This window comes from Artemia franciscana, chromosome 3, assembly GCF_032884065.1.
Source record: "Artemia franciscana chromosome 3, ASM3288406v1, whole genome shotgun sequence".
Taxonomy (NCBI): Eukaryota; Metazoa; Arthropoda; class Branchiopoda; order Anostraca; family Artemiidae; genus Artemia; species Artemia franciscana.
In genome coordinates, this window is record NC_088865.1 from 49710512 (window position 1) to 49733396 (window position 22885).

At 33.4% G+C, this 22885-nt stretch overlaps 1 protein-coding gene across 1 annotated transcript in view; it reads left to right on the forward strand.

Moving 5' to 3' along the window:
- LOC136025366 (anoctamin-4-like) overlaps positions 1–22885 on the forward strand; it is a 79588-nt gene that overhangs the window by 25450 nt on the left and 31253 nt on the right. Inside the window, exons 5-8 of the mRNA XM_065701321.1 lie at positions 1250–1419; positions 6913–7058; positions 9977–10182; positions 12569–12668. Of these exons, the coding sequence (XP_065557393.1) occupies positions 1250–1419; positions 6913–7058; positions 9977–10182; positions 12569–12668 (622 nt within the window). The remainder of the gene's footprint in view (positions 1–1249; positions 1420–6912; positions 7059–9976; positions 10183–12568; positions 12669–22885) is intronic.

Here is a 22885-nt window from a genome sequence, read left to right on the forward strand (position 1 = left end):
CTGCCCTCCGATTTTCGGTTAATTAAAAAGGCAACTAGAATTTTTAATTTTTTACGAATCTTTTTATAAGTAAAAGATATACGTAACTTATAAATTAGCTTACGTAAAGAACTTTTGTTTTCTTATGTTTTTATTACATATATGAGGGGGTTCGCCCCCTCGTCAGTACCTCGCTCTTTATACTAAAGCTTAAATTTTGTCCCAATTCATTAAGAATGACCCCTGAATCACAAAAGCCGCAGAATAAATAGTTGAAATTACTAAAAATACTTTGGCGTAAAGAGTGAGGTATTAGGAGGAGGTGAGCCCCTCATATGGGTAATAATTTCTCTTCGTTTTAAGTTTTAATGCTGCTGCTTACTTCCAGCTGAAAAAAACTTTTCCATTGTTTTTTTTAAGTAATGCTAGTAAATCCTGCGCTCCCTTCATGGAAATTTTCTTCCCCCATGACAAATTCCTCGATGGAAAGTTCCCCCAGCATATTCCCTCTTCTCAACCCCTGCCTCCAGCCAAAAAATCCTCCTGAAAACGCCTGTACACTTCCCAATAACCATTACTATATGTAAGCACCGATCAAAGTTTTGAACTTGTAACCCCTCCCACGGGGACTGTGGGGGAGTAATTCGTCCCCAAAGACATAGTTATAAGGGTTTTCGACTACGCTGAATAAAATGGCTATCTCAGAATTTTGATCCGTTGACTTTGGGAAAATAATTAGCATGGGAGGGGGCCCTCCAATTTTTTTGGTCACTTAAAAAGGGCACTTGAACTTTTCATTTCCGTTAGAATGAGCCCTCTCGCAACATTCTAGGACAACTGGGTCGATACGATCACCCCTGGGAAAAAAACAAAAACAAATAAACACGCATCCGTGATCTGCCTTCTGGCAAAAAATATAAAATTCCACATTTTTGTAGATAGGAGCTTGAAACTTCTACTTTAGGGTTCTCTGATACGCTGAAACTGATGGTGGGATTATAGTTAAGATTTTATGACTTTTAGGGGGTGTTCCCCCCTATTTTCTAAAATAATGCAAATTTTCTCAGGCTCGTAACTTTTGATGGGTAAGACTAAACTTGATGAAACTTATATATTTAAAATCAGCATTAACATGCAATTCTTTTGATGTAGCTATTGGTACCAAAATTCCATTTTTTAGACTTTGGTTACTATTGAGCCGGGTCGCTCCTTACTACAGTTCGTTACCACGAACTGTTTGATAGTGCTAACACGGATTTAATTTTTTTAGGGACGATTTTACACTTATCCTGGTGATCCTGCTACCAAAGCGGACATAGTTTCAAGATTAAGAACAGATCAATGTGATCCCGCTGGTTGTCTTTCTGAAATATTCATTCAATTGGCGATAATAATGGTTGGAAAACAACTATTAAATAATTTCCTTGAAATTCTTTTGCCGTAAGCTTAACCGACTCTAATTATTTTGGCTGTAGATTGATTTCTGGATTTATAGACTTATAAACTTATAGGCTATAGGCGAGATGTATAGGCTAGAAATAGACTTACGGAAAGATCTATATACGGCTTTCCTATTTATTGCAAAGAAAACCGTTTCTAATTATTTTGGCTGTAGATTGGTGGCTGGATTTATAGACTTAAAATTATAGGTTATAGGCCGGATTTATAGGCTAGATATGGAGTTACGGAAAGATTTATTCACGGATTACCTATTTATTACAAAGAAGAGATAAATAAAGCCATTTCGATGAAGACAGGTTGGTATTTAAAGCCGTGGGAAAAGTGTCCGAAAATACGGTCAGCAAAATATCTTACTAAAAAAAGAAAGAAGAATGAAAAGGAATTGATAAAGAAAAATTGTTTATCAAATAAAAAAAGATTAATCCTGCAAACAAGACCGTTTTTAACTATGCGTGTGCCCAAGACTGGTTTTTCTTTCAGGAAGCCCCTTCATTTTTTTGTTGAAACGTTTCAGTATCGAATGTAGTTATCCAATGAGCACTAAAACCAATCCAACCCCTTCAAAAGGATCCACCGTATTATGTTATTTCTGAAACGCTATTACATCCCCGGGGTGAGGTTCGAAATAATTTTCCTATACTTGAAGACTATCGAAAAAAGTGAGTGTTTATCCTTTTTTGCCAGAATGTTCCTAAAAGGGGATCTGCCCCAATTTGAGACACTACTTAATGGCAATAAAGCTTTGTGAGGAAGAATTAGTGACAGTACTAAAAGGATTAAAAAATATTGAGGCTCCAGGTACTGGTAGTGCGGTGAATGAGTTACTTAAATATAGTGGCTTTGATGTTGTAAATAAGTTACTGAAAATTATGAAGGTGATAAGGGTGAGTGTCTTAATTATTGAAGCATTAGTCTGGTCTCCTTAGATACCAAATAACTTTCTAATGTTATACTTCTTAGACTGAGAGATGCTGTAGACAATGTTTTAAGAGGAGAACAGTGCGGTTTTAGAAAATGTTGAGGATGTGTCGACCAAATTTTCACTTTTTAATATTTGAGAAACACTTTAGCTTTCAAGGACGTTTGGTCCTCAGTTTTATAGATTATGAGCAAGCGTTTTATTCTGTTGATGGAAAAGCTTTAGCAAAGGTCATATTCTTGTATGGTATTCCAACCAAACACATTAAAGTGATTAGTGCTATGTACGAGAATAACACTGCTGCGGTTAGGGTAGGAAATGAGGCTCGCAGTTGGTTTTGTATTAAATCAGGAGTTAAGCAGAGCTGTTTCTATCCCCCTTTATATGGATTATTGTGTGGAATTATCTTAAGGAGCACAGGAAAGGTAATGGGAGACCACCGAAACAAATGGGGAGGAAAAGCTCTCCTGGACTTAGATTATGCTGATGTTTTAAGTATCCTAGATGAAAGTGGGAGCAAAATGAATAAACACTTAAATGTTATACGATTTCAATGTGCTAGAATAGGTTTGAAAATTAATGTTAAGAAGATTAAGTCACTAAGGCTAGGAATAAGTGAAGATGAAACGTGACGTTGGGTAACGAAAAGATTGATCAGGTGAACAGCTTCACTTATCTTGGTAGTACTATTAGCAAAGATGGTGGGAGCAGTGAAGATGTTAAAAGTAGAACAGCCAAGGCTCAGGGTGTTTTCCACAGTTAAAAAAAGTTTGGAAGAATAGGAAGATAAGTCTGCAAACCAAGATTAGAATATTGAAGGTACAGTGATGATAGTGGTTAATTACTGCTTTGAAGCATGGACGCTCCGAAAAGCGGATGGAGATTTACGAGATATTTTCGAGAGAAATTGCCTACGGATTTTTCTGGGTACCCGGCTGACTGACCGTATTTCAAACAATAGGCTGTACGAAAAATGTGGTTCAATCCCGTTTTCTAGGGCTATAATGAAAGAAAGGTTGAGATGGCTAGGAAACGTTCTACGGATGAAGGATGACAGATTGCCGAAGATTGTTCTTTTTGGCCAACCGTCTAGGGCTAAACAGAGAGCTGGTCGTCCTCATCTAGGCTGGAGGGGTGTCATAAAGAAAGATTTAAAGGAAATGAGAACTTCCTGGGAGGTTGTAAAACGGGAGTCTTTAAATAGATTGGGATCGAGAAGGAGCGTACGTAGCTGTGTTGGCCTCTGGTGGCCTGGTGTGCTGCAGTGAGTTGTTAGTAGTAGTAGTAGTACTATAAAGCTTTGTAAAGCTTTGCTTACAACGAACCAGAATACGGGATAAGTAATTTACGTGTTTACTTAACGTAGGACGCAATTGATGGACTGGGATGTGGCAGTTATTTGGCCACATCCCAGTTATTTGGCCAGTGAGATGTGGTAGTTATGGCAGATGTGGCTACTTATTTGGCAGTAGAATACTTATTTTTGGATTTTTCTTCTTCCAAATTTTAAATCTACTTATTTACCTACTTTCTACTTATTTTTGGAGGCATCTACTTACTTTCTACTTATTTTTGGATTTTTCTTCTTTCAAATATTAAATCTACTTGTCTACTTACTTTCTACTTATTTTGAAGGCATCTACTTACTTTCTATTTATTTTTGGAGGTTCAAGTTTTTTGGTCTGATCACTTTTGGCTTAGCTAGCCATTTTTTTTATCAGATACTATCCCTCTCTATTTTTGTGCCGGTTTTACAATTAAAATCATTTATCTGAAATATGCCTTATGTGAGTCTCAGAAAGTCCAATTTCTCATCCAAATTCTTCAAATAATCTATGCATAACTACTTAATTTTCTACTTTTTCTAAACCGTATCTACTTCTAATCTACTTATTTTTGGGCTTGCATGCTTCTTTCTGGACCCTGCCGAAAGGAAACACTGGTTGGAAGTCTCCAAACAACCAGCATACACCAACCTTTACAAACTTTCTCAGGAAAACGCGCGAAAACTTATTTTCTCCTAGACTTAATATCAGACATAATTGATGGGCTAAGATTTGAAAGTTGTTCAGCAGAAGTGGCTTTTATGTCACCAAAACGAGTAGTAAAGGTAAACGGGCAAACGAGCAATAAAAAAAATCGACGCAAATTTAATGCGAATCGGGCCAAAGTGTACTATGTACAATCCTTTATGCTGTGGGATTATTCTGCTAAATAAAATGTTGATCTGGTCAATCAAAGGCGAGGGGAACCAGCCTCCTCAATTTAAGAAAAAGCTGCTGAATTTTTTAATTTCAAATTTTAAACAGTCTAAACTGCAATTTTAATTGCTTATTAGATTCTCTTTAATATCAATCCTTACGTTTAATGGAATTTTACAGTTCGTTTCAGGGTGTTGGAAGTGCCTTAGCTTATGCTAGGTATTCAGAATACTAAAAAAAAAATCTAATTGATTCAAACCAGTGGTAGTTAAGTCTTGGTATTAGTTAAGTTTCATTGTGAACGAGGCTCAACCGTCAAACCATAAATTTGACGGGTAAGTTGACATAAACTTGTAACTAATTTTCCAATGGTTTGCAAGCTTGCAACTAACCATCAAACCATAAATTTACAAACTTTCCCAAAAACTACGAGCAAGATTATATTGTTTAAATATAATATTTTTAGTTTTTAAATTTAAACTTTATTTCAACAATATTAAAGCTATTATAACATTTAAGTTATAATATTTAAGTTATTTTATTTTAACAATATTTTGTATAATACAATTTTATAGTTATAATGTATGCCAAAACAAATACAAGTTTAGTTAAGACTGATTAAAAAGGCTAATGAAACATGCTACTAGGCTTCTGAAGTTATCCATTGGATCAAAATTCTGGCTAGCTGAAATTATCTCTTCATCTTCATTGATTGTTTATTTGAATAGTTAATTATTTTCGGCATATTTTTCAAAATCCCATTCTTGCACCCTGAGCAATGCCTTTTAGTTATTTTGAGCTGAAGCTAGTTAAATGGCTCATAAAATTTCATCCACTTTCTAATTCAGTATCATTTTTTATGATCTGTCACTGAAAGAAGAAATAAAAAAAGGATCGAAAGAAAGAGATCCTTATAAAAAAAAGTCAAATTCAAGTTCGTTTATTACCAGTTTATCAATAAATGTATTTATTGCCCCAAAACACACACAAGGGTTTAATATGGAGTAGATGAGAAGACAAAAAAAAAAGAAAGAACAACATACCCACAAAAAAATCTATACTACAAAGAATAGATTCAATATTTCTATTAACACATAGCAGGATGGAGGCTATTTGTTCTATCAAGCTTAGAAAAACAGCGACCACGACGCTTTTCAGCCAAGGTTTGAGGCTCATCTAACCCGTAGGCTGACACTAGTCTTTTGTTTCTATCCCATAGGGGTATAAAGCAAAACAAACAATGACAAACAAAAAACAAACAAAGCAAGGTAAAACAAACAATGATGCCATGTTCCCTATTTAAGTGGTTAACTATAAATATATATTGTTGGGGTAGTAACGTATGAAGAGAGTTAAGACAAGGGTAGTAATGTATATAAGTAATGAGATTAGACCCTAAAACAGACTTCATCAGATCTCCAAGGACAACTTGGTTATTACTTGTAGTATTTTCTTTACTATCAATTTTTATGTCACCTGGTTTACTTTGATAAAGTTCTGTCATTCTCAAAAAATTTAGTACTTCAATCCCCAGATGTTTGAAGGTGCTAAAGGAATGACCGCCCTGTGTCGCAGCTTTACTGTGTGCTTTGATTTCATTAGTTAGCATGTGTAGGATGCTTTCTTAAGCTAGTCATTTTATTCTGTTAGCTTATGCCAGAAGGGGATGTCATTAAACTTACTTCTTTTGCATGATTTGTGCCTCTGTGAAATTTTAAGCCAATAAACAGAATAAAAAGTTAAATTTTACTTCTTCGAAAACGTAAGCGCGTAAAAAGAACGAAAACTTTTTTATTCGCAAGATGGATTACCTGAAGTAAACTTTCCATACTTATTTATTTGTAACTTAAGTCACTTAGTCGAACTATCGTTACACCCACAATAAGGGATTTTAGTTGTTTTGTGTTTAATCTAGTCAAATGTTTATTACAATTATATTCATAGTCCATTTTAATTTTGCTAATTTCACGTATTACTTTTAAGGTATATTCTTAAAAGATATAAGAATCCGAGTCAAGCAAGCGTTTCAATTCTAGAATCTAAACAGTTTATGAAAATCATATCGAGTCAATATTGTTAAAATGATATTATTAAAAAGTTGATATTATTAGTCAATAATAATAATATTGATAATATTGATAATAATATAATATGATAATACTTATAATATTGATAATAATATAATATTGATAATATTGATAATAATATAATATGATAATATTAGTCAATAATGATATTATTAGTAAATATTGTTAAAATGAATATTGTTAAAATCTTTTTCATTAAGTAAAGTATTAATAGTATAATTTCCAAGATATAAAATAGAATTTTAAAACAAACCATTGATTACAGGTTTATACAGAACTCATGGAAATTGAAACGAGCAAAGAATAGTGAAATGCAAAAAGAAAATGCAAAAGGACTGCCACAATGGGAAAAGGATTTACTATTGAAACCAGCATCCCGTGATATGCTACAAAGTGAATACTTAGAATTAGGTAAGACCCTCTTTTTAATATCTTTGCTCCCCTTAAACCATGTCCTCACTCTGTCCCAGCTAATATTTTATAGTTTGACTAATGCGTAACTTTGTTTAATTAAAATATATGAAGGAAGCTATTCTACCTTTTAACATCAATTTGTTAAAAACATTTGCGGCCATTAAGTAATTGTTTATGTATTGGTGTTTCCTTTTGATTCATTTTCCCTTACTGTTTCTCTTTTTGGTTCTCTTTTCCTAACCTTCGTTTTTTTATCTTAGGCCAAACTTTTCTTATATTATTAAGGTTCTCACTAATTCATAGCTTTCGTACCTGGGTCGGTGCTCCTTGCCATTTAAACTCGGTTAAGTAGCGTGTTAATTTCGAGACTAATGCTAGTTTTTGCTAATTTCGGGACTAATACTATTTTTTGTTAATGTGGTGGGTCCAATGAAACTATGGCTGGTCCTAAGCTTCATTTCTTTTGTTTTATTTTAGGTCAAATTTTTCTTATATTAATAAGGTTCTTACTAAGTCCGAGCTTTCGTACTCCGGTCGGTGCTCCTTACAATTTAAACTCGGTTTAGCAGCTTGTTAATTTCGGGAACCAGAGCCATCTAAAGTCAAGGCTCTGGAAGATCTAAGATAAGAATATATATAGTGGATTAAACTAAGTGAATTAGTTTTAATTTGGACATTCAAACTTCAACGGAACTTTGAGGAAAGTTAAGAAAGTCCTGGAGAGCATGGTCCATAGCATGGACGGTGCTGATGGAGCAACACTATGGTACTAGTACAGAAGCATTCATCAACAGGAATTTAACATCCTCATGCTAGTGGCTTGGCCTTGGGGTTATGGGTTGAACCACAAGAAATCTTATCAAAATATATATTTACTAATTGTATATTTGCTATAAGGCAATATTTTCCGTAATTAAAAATTTTTCTTCATAGAAAGATAGACCTCCTCAAACCCTGCCACTGTCCTACCCCACTTAGTTCAGTTTCATTATATGAGTATTGATAACCATCCGTAAAATTGATATGTTCAAAGTTCTGAAACCCATAGAGAAGTGTTACATATAAGAAAAAGGAGGTACACACCCCAATTGTATCAGACCCATCTGTGAAAACTTGAAGTCCTAAAACGGGTTTTCAAAGTACCACGATTTTTGTTTTCAGTTTTACCAATATTTTTATATTTTCCCTAATTTTACTGCGAGTTTACAGATTTATACCAAGTAATATAAGCTGCGGTTGCTAAAGAAATTAGGAAGATGACCAGTTCGTCGGTACAACAAAGCCACAACGGATGGAGTCTTGCTACCTAAAGAAAGACCCCCTACAAATTGCTGAAAAAATATTCCAAAAAGACATATTGTTTGATTCTGTGGAATAGGCAATCGTGAAAAAAAGTCTACTTACTGCAAATATATTTACTGCAAGGGTTTTAATCCCGTATTATTTACCTTATTTTATTGTTTATTATTTTACTTTATTTTATTATTTACTTTATTATTTGCTTAAAAATATTTTAAGCACGTATTATTTACTGCACAAATAAAGCTAAAGGAATCACTTTTTAACTTTTGCTACTGATTAATTTGTCAAAATCTTTGTTATATGTATTTTCTACTATACATGTTTTTCTTTCCCGGTTTCGTTTTTCCTCTCTTTTTGGGTGGAGTTACATTCTAATATCCAACCTCTTCCCAGAATCATACTATTTCCTCGTGATAGAACCATATTAAAAATATAATTTCCTACAGTGTGTATTCTATAGGAATATGAACTGTGAATCATGTACAATACTCTATTGCTGGATATATAATTTCTTTCGATTTGATAGGATATTGAGTTGATAAAATAGTATTAAATCATGAGTATTAACATTACTATTATTTTATTTTAATGAAAGATTGAATTGATTTTTTTTGAATTGATTGACATTATTGATTGAATTGAGTTAAGGAATGAGTGGAGTGTTAAGCTAAGGGTATCAGGGTACAAGAAGTTGTAATCATGTTTTTTGAAATATATGTTTTTTGTTTTTTTTTAAACCCCTTTTGAGGTAAGAGTAACTTTTTTGTGGATGTTTTTATTATTCCCCCTCCATGTCATGCTCTGGCATTTGGAGGGGATGTAGTTGGGTTGAGTTTTTTGGACATAATTGATATTAATAAATATAAATTAAATTATAAAATTTAAACGGCATAGTAAATTAAACAGTCTTTGAAACATATTTACTGTCGCTTTACTTTTTACTGTTGAACATCTTTACTGTCACTTTATTGTTTACTGTTGAACATCTTTACTGTCGCTTTACTATTTACTGTTGAACATCTTTACTGTTGATATGTCGCACATTCGTCTGTTTTAATGCCAATTTTGGACAGCAGTAGTCTCATCAAAGGTCTTAATAATTGCTCAGCATGTTTTTATGTTACCTGGTATCTCATCTAAGCAATTACAGGCACATATGCAAGTGAAGAGGGCTTGAGCCTGCTCCTCCAATTACCTCTTGATTCTTGTTGCTCCTCCTTATTCTCTTAATTTCTTAAGACGATTCACCTGCTCTTTTTTATTCTTTATTTTCTAGACTACCATACACATAAAACAATCCCCCCCCCCCTTTTTTTGCACTAGATTCTGACGCACGTGCTCAGCTGCATAGTTGCTAAGGTAATCGGTAACCAAATATAAAATAATGAAAAAACAACTGAGGGAATTGCGCTACAGGAGGTTTTTGGGTCCCGGCCCCCTTCCCCAAATCCTATATTCCGAATTTCATATTCCGAATTCTATATTCCGAAGAAAATTAACGGATTAACTATATTCGGGTGAACGAAATTGCCAAACAAAATTTGTTTTCTTTTATCATTCAGTCTCCTCGAAAAGACTGAAACCAAATTACAGTTTTTCTTTGTTTTTTTCAGCTGCTCAGTATGGGTTCGTTACACTTTTTGTTGCCGCATTTCCCTTGGCACCACTGTTTGCTTTGATCAATTGCATTATAGAGATCCGAGTGGATGCATTCAAACTAGTGGCACAATTTCGACGACCTGTACCCATACGTATAGCGGACATGGGCATCTGGCAAGAGGTTATTAAGAGCTTAACCTACCTCGCTGTCATTGTAAACGTAAGACGTCTTTTTGAATTTGCTAGTATGTAAATCAGCATCTATTAAATTGAGTTTAACGGTTTCTAGCAGAAAAATCTGTCACAGAATACCAGTTGAGCTACACTAGGCTACCCATCTACAACTAAGTTGATCTACTGTGGCGTTAATTAAAACAAATTTAGGAGGGGACAAAATATTTTTCAATGTCTAAGGGGACAATTTTGTCATTTTTCCAATTTTTCAGACGAAACTGCCCCAAAAAAGATAATTTTCACCCACTTGACGTCACTGTTGGATTAGCTTTTAACAATCGTGCTGGTCAAACTGTATTTTTCTAATGATACTATTAAAAAATAGTCAAATCGGATGATTAATTTAAAAAAAAGAAAATAACAAAAATGAGGTCTGATAAATTAGCCAAACTAGCCCAAAACTACTTTGGATCTATTGATATATAGCATTTAGTCAAATATAGTATAGTATAGTATAGTCAAAGTATAGTATAGTCATAGTATAGTCATAGTCAAAGTCATAGTATAATCAAAGAGAATCAGATAGACGCAGGGTTTGCATCCGGTGAGAAAAAAAATCACTAGATTCTAGTAATTTTTTGATTGATTTAGTAATATTCTTCAATAGTCTAGTAATTTATGTGCTGATTTAGTGATTGTTTGTTTAGTCAACATAAAAAATCCATAGAAATAGTGATAAATCGCTATAGTTGGTTCCAATCCTCATTAAATACTTCCTTAGGACCTCTTTTCCCCCCATTCCAAGACGCCCTCTTTCCTTGGCCGTAGATGGACGGACTAAAAGTGATGCGTAAAGGTGAACAAATAATAAATTGTAGCGCAGTTAGGTATAGTAATGGATTTGGTGAAAAACAACACTGCCGAACATAGACATCTGGCAAGGAATCATTCAGACTTCAGTGTATCTAGCTGTTTTATAAACTATAAGATATTTTTATTCGCTTGCATTTGCTTGCATGGACTCTATCAAAGCGAACCATGCCTATAAAAGTAACTTCAATTTCGAGAAAATAGAAAAATAAGCTCTCCGATATCTAAATTATACAAAATCTTACGAAGCAAAACGAAAAAATAAATGGACATATTAGATTTTGAAATCAGCAACTATTTGGAACTACAGCGCAAAATGAACAGATCATTCATAAAAAGAAAGCTTTTAATTTTGCAAATTTTACAATGGGATTTTTTATTGTTGGAATACTAAAAGGATTACTGTAAAAGGGATTTTCGTTGGATTACTAAACCGGTTACAAGCTCCAAGAAACTAGGGTGGCATAACTTAAGTTATCCAAATACGTCAGTTTAGACGAAAACAATAAAAAGGAAAAAAATTGTGGCAGAACAAACTTTCAGAAGGAAAAGAAACATGTGTGTCACTTAAGCAGGGTTACTAAATTGATGTCTAGTGGTAATCCAAAGTGCCAGGTCCCTGAGTTTGTTGTGCTGTTTGTCACTACTTCCTTCCAACGGTCCGAGGTCAGCAGAATTAGTCACAAATAAGTAATTTCTTAGACCACACTGCTTTCCCATTTACTGAATCTAAAGGAGATAAAACGGATATGATTTAAAAAAAACAGTGGAGAAAAAAAAAAGCTTTAAATAACGGATATTTTGACTCGACATCGGGGAGTCCTTATCAACAAAAAAAAAGTCAAAGTTATATTAAATTAAATGTAACATATATAGAAAAAACGAGGGAAAAAAATACATAAGAAATAAGAACAAAACAAACACATAAATATAACTCGCGTCTTAATAACCTCGCAAGTTATTAACCTCCTTGGAGTTTATTAATATGTGAGTTTTATTTATGCCCTTTTTTTGTTTTTATTTTTTATGTATTTTTTTGTACACCCAAAACGTGCTTCAAAAAGAGAAAATATTTATACATATATTTTTCAATGTTTTGGGAGCTTTTTATGGAGTGAAAATTTTAATTGAAAACTGTTTTAATTTTTAAAAACTCTCTTTGCAAAATAATTCTCGCTGTTTTGTTTAATGATGCTAAACTTCTTTTTATACCTCGTTTTTTAATATAAAACTTTTCAACTTTGTGCTTAATTTCTGTTAGAGTAACATATTGCCAGATTCCCTCATATTACTGACTTTCAAAGAAATTGTTGAAATTTCAAATATTGTCACATAAGAAAGACCAACATTGGATGCTCGTATTTATTTCGATCTCAATAAGAATGCCTGATTTGGCCTAATTTTCAACTTCGCCTTAATTTTCATGTGTAAATGTTGGTTTATTTAGAACCTGTCATCTAACCATTTTTAAAACATATTTTTGTAAGCCGTTTCCTTCAATTTAGTTTTTTCTGTCTTAATGTTTCTTGTTGCTCTTCCTATAATTAACTGTTTTGTTACAGGCATTTGTCATCGCTTACACGAGTGAATTCATACCTAGAATTGTGTATTACTACACAAATGATTTTGATAATGACGGATACATCAGAAGTACATTATCGTGTAAGTAATATTATTAGACCGTAATAACTTTTTTTTGTCTTAGTGTTTTTTTTTATTTTATTTTTTACCACTCGAAAGGACTGAAGGAGTATGCCTTTCTACGCTAGGCCTAATCCGTAGTAGTCTCTTTTACATGCCTTTTGCAGTTGCAAATAAAAAAATTAATAGCGAATCAACATGAACTAGGTTGCATGAGAAACGTCTTATTGGTGGATTCCATTCCCTCTAGTTCTCATTGGTTCAAACATCTATTGTATAAATGGAAAAACAGGTTTTTCAGGCTAAGGTTTGTGGCATATGGCCTATAATACCGTTGTTTTTTTTATTTTTTGTTAAGGTCTTGTTTTACAAAATTTACGGATTTGACAGTCGGCTCAATTGGGAGACACACTCGGGAAATTAATTTGAATGGGTCCTTGTGCTTCTGCAAGGGCGTAATTTTCCGTGGGGCAGGGATCAACTGTCCCTCTCAGACTTCAGTCCCCCCGACCCCAGTTCTCCCCCCCCCCAGCTGAAATTTGGTTTCTTCCAAAATCGTGTTAAAACTAAGATAAATCTGCATAATTCAAGCATCAGCAGAAAAAGATCATGGGGTTGAGCTGAAAACAGGTAGAATTAAATTGAGTTCATTTGTATAGGGGTTGAGTTACATAGGTTTGAGTTAAATAAGGGTTGAATTGCACAGTAGTTGAGTTCAATGAGGGATGAATTAGGTGGAGGTTGAGTTGAAAGGAGGGTTAAGTTAATAGGGGGGTTGGGTTCAGTTGCATGGGAACCGATAAATTGCAATCAAATCGAAAACAGTCGTGTTTCGGTTTTTTATTTTTTTTTTTGGGGGGGGGGTCAAAAAGAGACGTTGATGGCTGGTAATTAATCCATTTATTGCTTAACGTTTATGTTTTTTTATGATCTATATTCTGATGGCTAAATAAGAGACTCTGACAGATAAAAGTAATTTCATCACATAATTTGAAGATACTAAGAAAATCACTAGTAGCCCAGTTAGAAATTCGAAAATACAGGATGCACTTTACTTATAGATCTATGTTCGGCATAGAGTGAGTAGTGAAGGGTAACTTCAGCGGACCGAATTATCCAAAAAAGGGGATTCCTGCAAAAATATGTGTTTACTACTTAAATGATTTGTTTTTGAGACATATCGAGTTAGAAAAGCTGTACAATTCTAAAGATTTTTTTTGGTTACCTAATCAGATAGAGTTTTTCACACTTTTTTTTATTTTATGAGGAGAGGGCTAGTTGCTCATATATCTGCCTATAGTCCTATCACCTGTTTACAGCATCAAAATTTATTGTCTCCAAAAACCATTAATTTTTTATATATTATAAACAAAGTTTAGGTGCATATTTTTTAGGGGGGAGGGGTACCAGTGGCTTTCGGACTCCCTTATTGGTATTTGTTGGCTGTTTGTCCTTTAAAATGTTGACCTTCTGAAGTCGTACGTATCCCTGAGCCCCTCTGGATCATCAAAACATTGATTTAGGAAATATAAATTATTGTCCTTTAACTAAAACCCTGAAAAAAGTGGCAAATTAACGGGTCTCATGATCACTTTCTTTTTGTTTGGTCACATTAATGAGACGTAAACTAACTAAATCACTTTTTGACTTTATTCGCGAATTAATGAATGCCAAATTCATGAAATCAATTTTTGGTTTTATTCAGGAATTAATGGGTTATAAATTCACCCAATCACTTTTTGAGTTTATTCGCGAATTTATGGTTCAAAAATTCACCAAATCACTTTTAGGTCTTATTCGCGAATTCATGGGTCATAAAATCACTTTTTGGTTATGATCACAATTCACCAAATCAATTTTTGGTTTTAATCGTCAATTAAGAGGTCACAAATTCATAAAACCACATATCGCAATCTAAGCAATTTTTATTGGCTGTGAACAGGATTGTTTTTGGTTAAATTTGTAACTACCAAATAACTATAATTATAGTCCTTTTTAAATAGTTTAGTCCCTCCCTATGACTGTTAAGTTTCAAATTTAAATTGTAAAATTGTCACCGAGATACGAAGGCAAACAATAATGAGCTATGTCGCCAAAAGACAGTATATTTTTGTTCAGGGGGGGAGGGGTTGCCGAAAGAAAACTGTACAAAACGCAACGAAATTTTTTCTAATTTTGTACTTGTCGGACAATTTTTTTTCTTTTAAAAATGCACTAAATATATTTCACTTCTGCAATTATATTTCAATTTTTGGAAACTACTTCTTTGCTGTGTTTTTGAAAGAATTCAATTGGATAATTTTAGGCCTAGGCCAGTAATTTTTCCTCCCAATATCTATATTGTCCGGTACTTAAGTAATAGCTCTGATTCTATTGTGCCTAAGTGTAGGTTCTTCGAACACACGGTTCCACATTTTGAGAAAGTTCATCGCAATGCAAAACACATATTGTCTGAGAATTCATGTTTTGGGGTAGTTCATCGGAACAGTGAAACATTGTGTGTTATGGTCCATATTTTGGAGAAACCCATTGGAACCGCAAACACGGTGTGCTTGCTCTAAGACTATATGAAATTATAAAAGAAAATCATATGTACGTGGATAATGTGCTCTTTAATTCTTCAGCCAACTGGAAAAAGAATCCATAAAGTAAGGCCGAATAAAAAATTTTCAACTTTAAATAAAAAATAAAAAACTGTCAATATAGATATATATCCCAAATTATATAAGCCCTCTCATCATTATTATTTAGTCTACAACCTTTAAATAAGTTTGAATAAAAAAAAATATTTTGGCAAAAAAAAATGTATAACTCATAATTTTTATTTTAAATACTGGTTAAAAACAGATCTTAGATAATGTCATACTGCTTAAATTTTAATATATTCGTAAAGGGAAATTCTTTCTTGACTATTCTTGTTCTAGATTTATTTTCTTAAGTTTTTTTTTACCATAATTACACATTTTCCGTGATTGAACTTCCTGCTACTATATCTTCACTTGATTTTAACCTGTTTTCAATAAGTTTGAATAAAAAAAATATTTTGGCAAAAAAAATGTATAACTCATAATTTTTATCTTAAATACTCGTTAAAAACAGATATTAGATAACGTCATACTGCTTAAATTTTCATATATTCGTAAGGGGAAATTCTTCCTTGACTATTCTTGTTCTAGATTTATTTTCTTCAGTTTTTTTTTACCACAATTACACATGTTCCTTGATTGAATTTCCTGCTACCATATCTTCACTTTAATAACTGTTTTTAACGAGTATTTAAAAAAATTGTGAGTTATACATTTTTTTTTGCCAAAATATATTTTTTTATTCAAGCTTATTGAAAACAGGTCACAGGACTATTCTTGTTCTAAATTTATTTTCTTAAGTTTTTTACCATAATTACATATTTGCCTTTATTTAACTTCCTGCTACTATATCTTCATTTGATTGTGTTGCGGAGCAATTGTGTTGCGGAGCAACACTACTGCTTTCGTAGTTTTTTTTTTTTTTTTTTCACCGTGATCAGCGACCTGTAGCTCCGAAGTGATAAGAGCTAAAAACTTGAGATTTTTCAGAGGGAAGGGAAACGTAAAACAGAGTAAAAAAGTTCCAGAGAAGTTCCTAAAATTTCTAACAGTTTTCCATAAAAAAAATAAAACGGTTTTTTTCTTAGAAACTGTGCGTTCGATGTTTGGCGTCAAGTTAAGACGACCCTAGCTTCGGAAATAAACTTGTTAGAAATACAGTTATCATTTGTCTCTTCGAGAACCGGAGCACAAAATTCCGTAGCTCTTACAGATTTCCCGGAAATAATTCCGGAAAAGTCCATCTCGTTCCGATTTTTTTTGGAATTTTCTCAAATTTTCGATTTTGATGTTTCTTATATTTTTATCGAGTAGTGCTATGAAAAGTATGCAAGAAGAAGTGAAGTGTTCTATATACCAAGTTGCTTCGTTCTCTAAGAAATAATTTCCGAAGTTTCGACGTTCTAGAGGTAACTTCTGTTCTGGACCAGCTAGAATTTTTTTTTCCAACGCGGTTCGACAGGTCTCGATCTCCTAACAACTGGAGCTTACAATAGTTTCTCCGAAATAAAATTCCTTCTTTGGGTTTTTCTATTTGGAAGTTTTGTCATGCCCTCGGGGCAATTTAAATTTTTTGGTGAACTTGGTTTGTTTTATATTTTCCTAGTTTAGACCATCAAAAGTTAAGCAGAAAACTATAAGACGTTATTTCCGTATCTCTTTCAGATTTCCCGGAAATAATTCCCAAAATGTGCGTCTCGAAACATAATACTTCGAATTGGCGTCAAGTTAAGACGGCCCTAGTTTCGGAAGTAAACGTTTTAGAGATAAAATAATTATGAACTCATATAGAACTTTTATCGATTTTTTCGAGAACTGAAGCATGAAATTCCGTAGTTCTTACAGATTTCCCGGAAATAATTCCGGAAAAGTCAATCTCGTTCCGATTTTTTGAAATTTTCTTAAATTTTCGATTTTGATGTCTATTTTATTTTTATCGAGTAGTGCTATGAAAGTTATGCAAGAAGAAGTGAAGTGTTCTTTATACCAAGTTGCTTCGTTCTCTTAGAAATAATTTCCGAAGTTTCGACGTTCTAGAGGTAACTTCGGTTCTGGGCCAGCTAGAATTTTTTTTTTTCTCGTTTATTTCTGGACCAGCTAAATATTTTACCAAACTCAGTTTAGTAGGAGCTCGAAATAAAACCATATCAAAGATGCTTCAAGATAACAATCGAAGCCGCATTGGAAAAATGTCCTCTGAAGGACATAATGGAGAATGTTGCTCCGCAACTGTGTCCCGTAGGGCACAGTTGCACGTGTTGCTCCGCAACTGTGCCCTAAGGAACAGGGCACAGTTGCTGCAACACTTCCCGTTGCACAGGCAACGGAGGTCTAGTTTTTACCTGTTTTCAACGTGCATTTTCAACACTTGTACATGCGTGTCAATATTTACTAGGTCTGGATATCGCTATTTTCCACCATTCTATATTTCGTAATGTTTGCTTTGGATGAATTCGTAGCTCTTCTCAAAATTATTTAAAGCACTCAAATTTTATATGATGAGGAAAAGAGCTACTGTTGGCTGATCTATTGGGACGAAAATGTCTTTATTAACTAAAGGAAAGTTTAGTCAAAACTTGTTGAACTTGTGATTTTTCAAGATACAATATGTTTTCTTTTGGCAAAATTTACCAAAGCCAAAGGTGATAGCCTAACTCGTTCCCTGTGGGATAAGAAAATTCGGTACTTATGTGTTATAGCGACCCCAGTCAAGAAGAAAAGTTAGGTTAATCCTAATGAAATATACCTAAAGAAAATAAAAACATAATACTTTAGTAACAAAATTATGCAAACTACAACAAAGAAGGTGGAAAGCAGGTCGCCCAGAACGCAATATATTAAACTGCTAACCTAACCTAGCCTAAATATCAACTCTATATATTGAATATTTAATCAAAATATACCTACGTAGTACTTTATCTCACTGTGCCTAAGCTAATTGTCTCCGAATGCAGACAGACAAACTGGCTTGTACACAGACAGATCAGATCAAACTTCGTGACTGGGGTCGCTTTAATATATAAGTACTGAGAATTCCGATGATGGACTTAAAAACGCTTTATCTGAAAATAAATATAGCAGTTCTTTTAACATGTGATTTGATTCATGATGCCTTATTTCTTAATTTTTTTCTTTAACTAAGACTTGTGTTTCCATATTATTTATTTTTCTCAATTTTCTTGTTTTTTGCACGCCCCAGTTTTAAATATTATGCTAGTTTGCTATGAAATGTGCTAACCCTAGAATGCTGACCAGCTCAACAGCAGCGTCATCTATGAATTCTTTAAATGAGTCAATTACAAATTGCTTTCTTGGACAAAATTGGTCTAACCTTTAGAGTGAAGAGAATGCAATCGTAACTCGCTCTCTTTGAGATAAACAAATTCCAATGGGGGAATTTAAAAATGTCTTTTCTAAATACATGTTTACTAAATGTTTTATACCAGGGAGCTTATGTTTGAAAACAAGAACACAAGTGAATCTGAAACATTAGATTATGTAATAGTATCAATTGAAAGATGTATATTTACTATGACCATTTCATTTAGGATTTTTCTTTCTTTTCTTATGCATACTAGTTTAAAAATTTCTCTAGTTTGTTTTTAAACGTACTAACCCTAGAGTACTAGCAAGTTTAACTACACTGTCATTTCTAAATTCTATGAGTGGGTCAAATTACAAACTGTTTTCTTGTAACGAAATTAGCCTAAACTCATATATGTATTTTTTTGCATATTAATTCGTCCATACCAAAGCTTAAAATATTTGGAGATAGGAAAATTTCAATCGGAGAATTTAAAGCTACTAATTCTATTAATGGAAACGGCGATCCTTGTGATATGTAATGCGCCTCGGTTAAGAAGCATCCCTGTCTAAGAATTTACGCTTTGGGGCGGACATTTATTTACTATCCATTTAAGGTGGAGATAAAATTTAAAGAAGTATAGCTGTGTTGTGATGTATTTTCCCACCGTATTATTAGCATTATAAAGAGTGGCTTAATTTGGTCAAAACCGTGGGGGGGGGGTTAATTTGGAGCCAATTTTCCCAAACCAAGTGAAAACGACAGTGAAATAAACCATATATTACCATATATAATGAGCCATATATTTCCATAAAGGCAAAAATATGCTAAAGAAAACTGACCTGTTTCTGCGGATGCTTAAATTGTGCAGGCTTATCTTAGTTTTGACAAGATTTTTGAAGAAGCTAAATTCCAGATGGGGGGAGGATTGGGGTCTGTGTGGTAATTTCCCCTCCCCCTGTTCCATAGTAAATTAAGCCTCTGATTATACGCCGCTTTCCTTATCAGCGTCTTTCTATGGTGCGCTGTCCAAGTTAATACGGTACTTCTTAATTAAACAAAACACGCCCAAGAAGTGAAGTTAGGTTAATCCTAATGAAATATGACCTTCACATAAACTTTAGTTTATATAATGATATAATTTGGGCTATATATCTGAACATAAGGGGGGGGGGCATAAAGCATTTGGAATGTCTCCCAAATTTAACCTTACCCCACCCCCCTAATGTGCAAATATATAGCCCAAATTAGACTAGTCCAACGCATTGTATCACCTGTAACTTGTCTTTGCGGCTATGGAATCGGTTTTCTGAGATCTAACCTAAGCGCAATTCTTGACAGTGTTTCGTTTGATTAACAAGTACCCAAAAAAGTGAAGTATAATGCATTAATACGTTGATATTCATTTTCAGACAAACATTATTCGGTTGTGTAGATAATTTGCGTGTTCCTTTAGGAAGTTTTGAGAGGGACGACTGCTACTGGCAGATCCAGGAGGAGCAGAGGGACCCCAGCCTTCACCCCAAGATTTTTCTGGTGCCCTCTCATGCTGTTTTTTTCTTCTTAACTCACTTTTTATAACAAATTTGTGAATTTGACCAATTATTGGCACCTTTATCACATTGGGTCCCGCCAAGATTTTGCTCTAGATCCGCCCCTGCCACTGTCCAGCTCTTACTAGTGATAATTTTTATTAGTGGGAAGTTGGACTTAATTGTTCGGTTGTAATTTCTCTTCATTTTCCGTTACTTTTATTCAATTCAGTTTGTTAAGAAAAAAAAGAAAAAAAAGAACGAGGAATTCCCGCATAAAATGAATAGTAAATAAAAATAATGTGAGCGAACGCATATCGACTATCAAGTTTGTGGTAACGAACTTTAACTGAGGAGTAGCTCTGCCCAGTAGTAACAGAAACTTTAAAGAACGGTATTTTAATAACAATAGATACGTAAAAAATTGGCTTTTTATTCTGATTCCAGATATATAAAATTCTTTAAGTTAATGTTATCAATCAGAAGCTACAATTTTGAGAAAATGTCAAGTAACAAGTACAGTTAATACTAATCATTGTTAACAATGAAATTTTGTAGAGTGCAAACAAAAATGTTGACTAACAAAAAAGTGTATTAACAATTTGCAGAAATGTGTGATTTACAGCAAAATTTAAAAACCAAAGCCTCTAATGCAAACAATTAAGTAAAAAAAAATTTTTTTTAACTGAAAGTAAGGAGCGACATTAAGAACATAAATTATTCCGTATATGAAAGGGGCTGTCCCATACTCAACGCCCCGTTCTTTAGGCTCTTTAGTTTTTATTGTTTTAAAAAGTATAGTTGTGAGAAAGAGTCAAACTTTAGCGTAAAGAGTGAGGCACTGAGAAGGGGACAGCCTCTTTTATAAACGGAATAATCTCTCTTCGTTTTAAATTTTAATGTCGCTCCTTACTTTCAGTTAAAAAAAAACTTTTTTTTTATTTAATTTCTGAACTTTTTTGAATTAAAGCAGGTTTTGATTTTGGCTCTCCATACATAAATAATTAAAACCAAATGTGCATGTTAATTTTATTTTTTTGGCTAAATGAATTTCTTAAAGTTTTCATCGGACGATTTTTAGAAAAAAGTGCGAGGGAGGGGGCCTAGTTGCCTTTTAATTTTACTTAAAAAGGCCACTAGAACTTTTAATTTTATTTACAAATGTTTCTATTAGTAATAAATATACATAACTTACGAATTAACTTACGTAACGAACTTCTATTTTCATATATTTTTATTACGTATATGAGAGGTGTCGCCCCCTTGTCAATACCTCACTCTTTACTCTAAAGTTCAAATTTTGTTCCATTTTCTTAAGAATGATCCCTGAATCACAGGGGCCGTTTAATTAGAATAAATAGCTCTTTTGAAATTACTAAAAATACTTTAGCGTAAAGAGCGTTTTATTGAGGAGAGGACAACCCCCCTCCCCTATATATGTAATAATTTCTGTTTGTTTTAAGTTTTAATGTTGCTACTTACTTTCAGTTGAAAAAAAAATGTTTTTTATTTAATTTCTGAACGTTTTTGAATTAATACAGGTTTTGATTTTGGCTCACCGTACATTAATAATTAAAATGAATTTTGCGTATTAATTTTATTTTTGGCTTAATGGCTTTCTCAGAGTTTTGATCAGACAATTTGGAGAAAAAGTGTGGGGGAGGGGGCCTAGTTGCCCTCCAATCTTTGGTTACTTAAACAGGCCACTATAAATTTTAATTTTATGTATGAACGTCTTTATTAGTAATTAAATAAAAAAAACTAATTTTTTTAGCTGAAAGTAAGGAGCGACATTAAAACTTAAAACGAACAGAAATTACTCCGTATATGAAATGGGTTGTCCCCTCCGCAATCCCTCGCTCTTTACGCTAAAGCTTTTAATTGTTTTAAAAAGTAGAATTGTGGCAAAAAGTCAAACTTTAGCGTAAAGAGCGAGGGATTGCGGAGGGGACAACCCATTTCATATACGGAGTAATTTCTGTTCGTTTTAAGTTTTAATGTCGCTCCTTACTTTCAGCTAAAAAAATTAGTTTTTTTTATTTAATTTCTGAACGTTTTTGAATTAATGCATGTTTGGTTTTGGCTCTCCGCACATAAATTATTAAAATGAAATTTGTATATTAATTCTTTTTTTGGCTAAATGGCTTTCTCTTAGTTTTGATCAGACGATTTTGAGAAATAAGGGGTGGAGAAGGAGGCCTAGTTGCCCTCCATTTTTTCGGTTACTTAAAAAGGCAACTAGAACTTTTAATTTTTAACGAACGTTTTTATTAGTAAAAAATATACGTAACTTAAGAATTAACTTACGTAACAAACTTTCATAACCTTATATTTTTATTATGTATACGAGGGGGTTTGTACCCTCGTTAATACCCCGCTCTTTACACTAAATCGTAATTTTTGTGCCAATTCTTTAAGAATGACCCCTGAATCAGAAAGGCCGTAGAATAAATAGTTGAAATTACTAAAAATACTTTAGCATAAAGAGCAAGGTATTTATCTCCTCCTAAATACCTCGCTCTTTATACTAAAGTATTTTTAGAACCCCTCATATGCGTAATAATCTCTGTTCGTTTTAAGTTTCAATGCTACTTCTTTCTTTCATTTGAAAAAACGTTTTCATGTTTATTTTTCATTGTTTTCTTATAGTAATGTTAGAGAATCCTGCGCCCTTTTCATTGAATTTTTCTTCCCTCATGACAGATTCCTCCAAGGAAAGATCCTCAAACACAACCCCCTCTCCTCAGCCCCACCCCCAAACAAAATAAATTCCCCCTGAAAACGTCTGTACACTTCCCAATAACCATTACTATATGT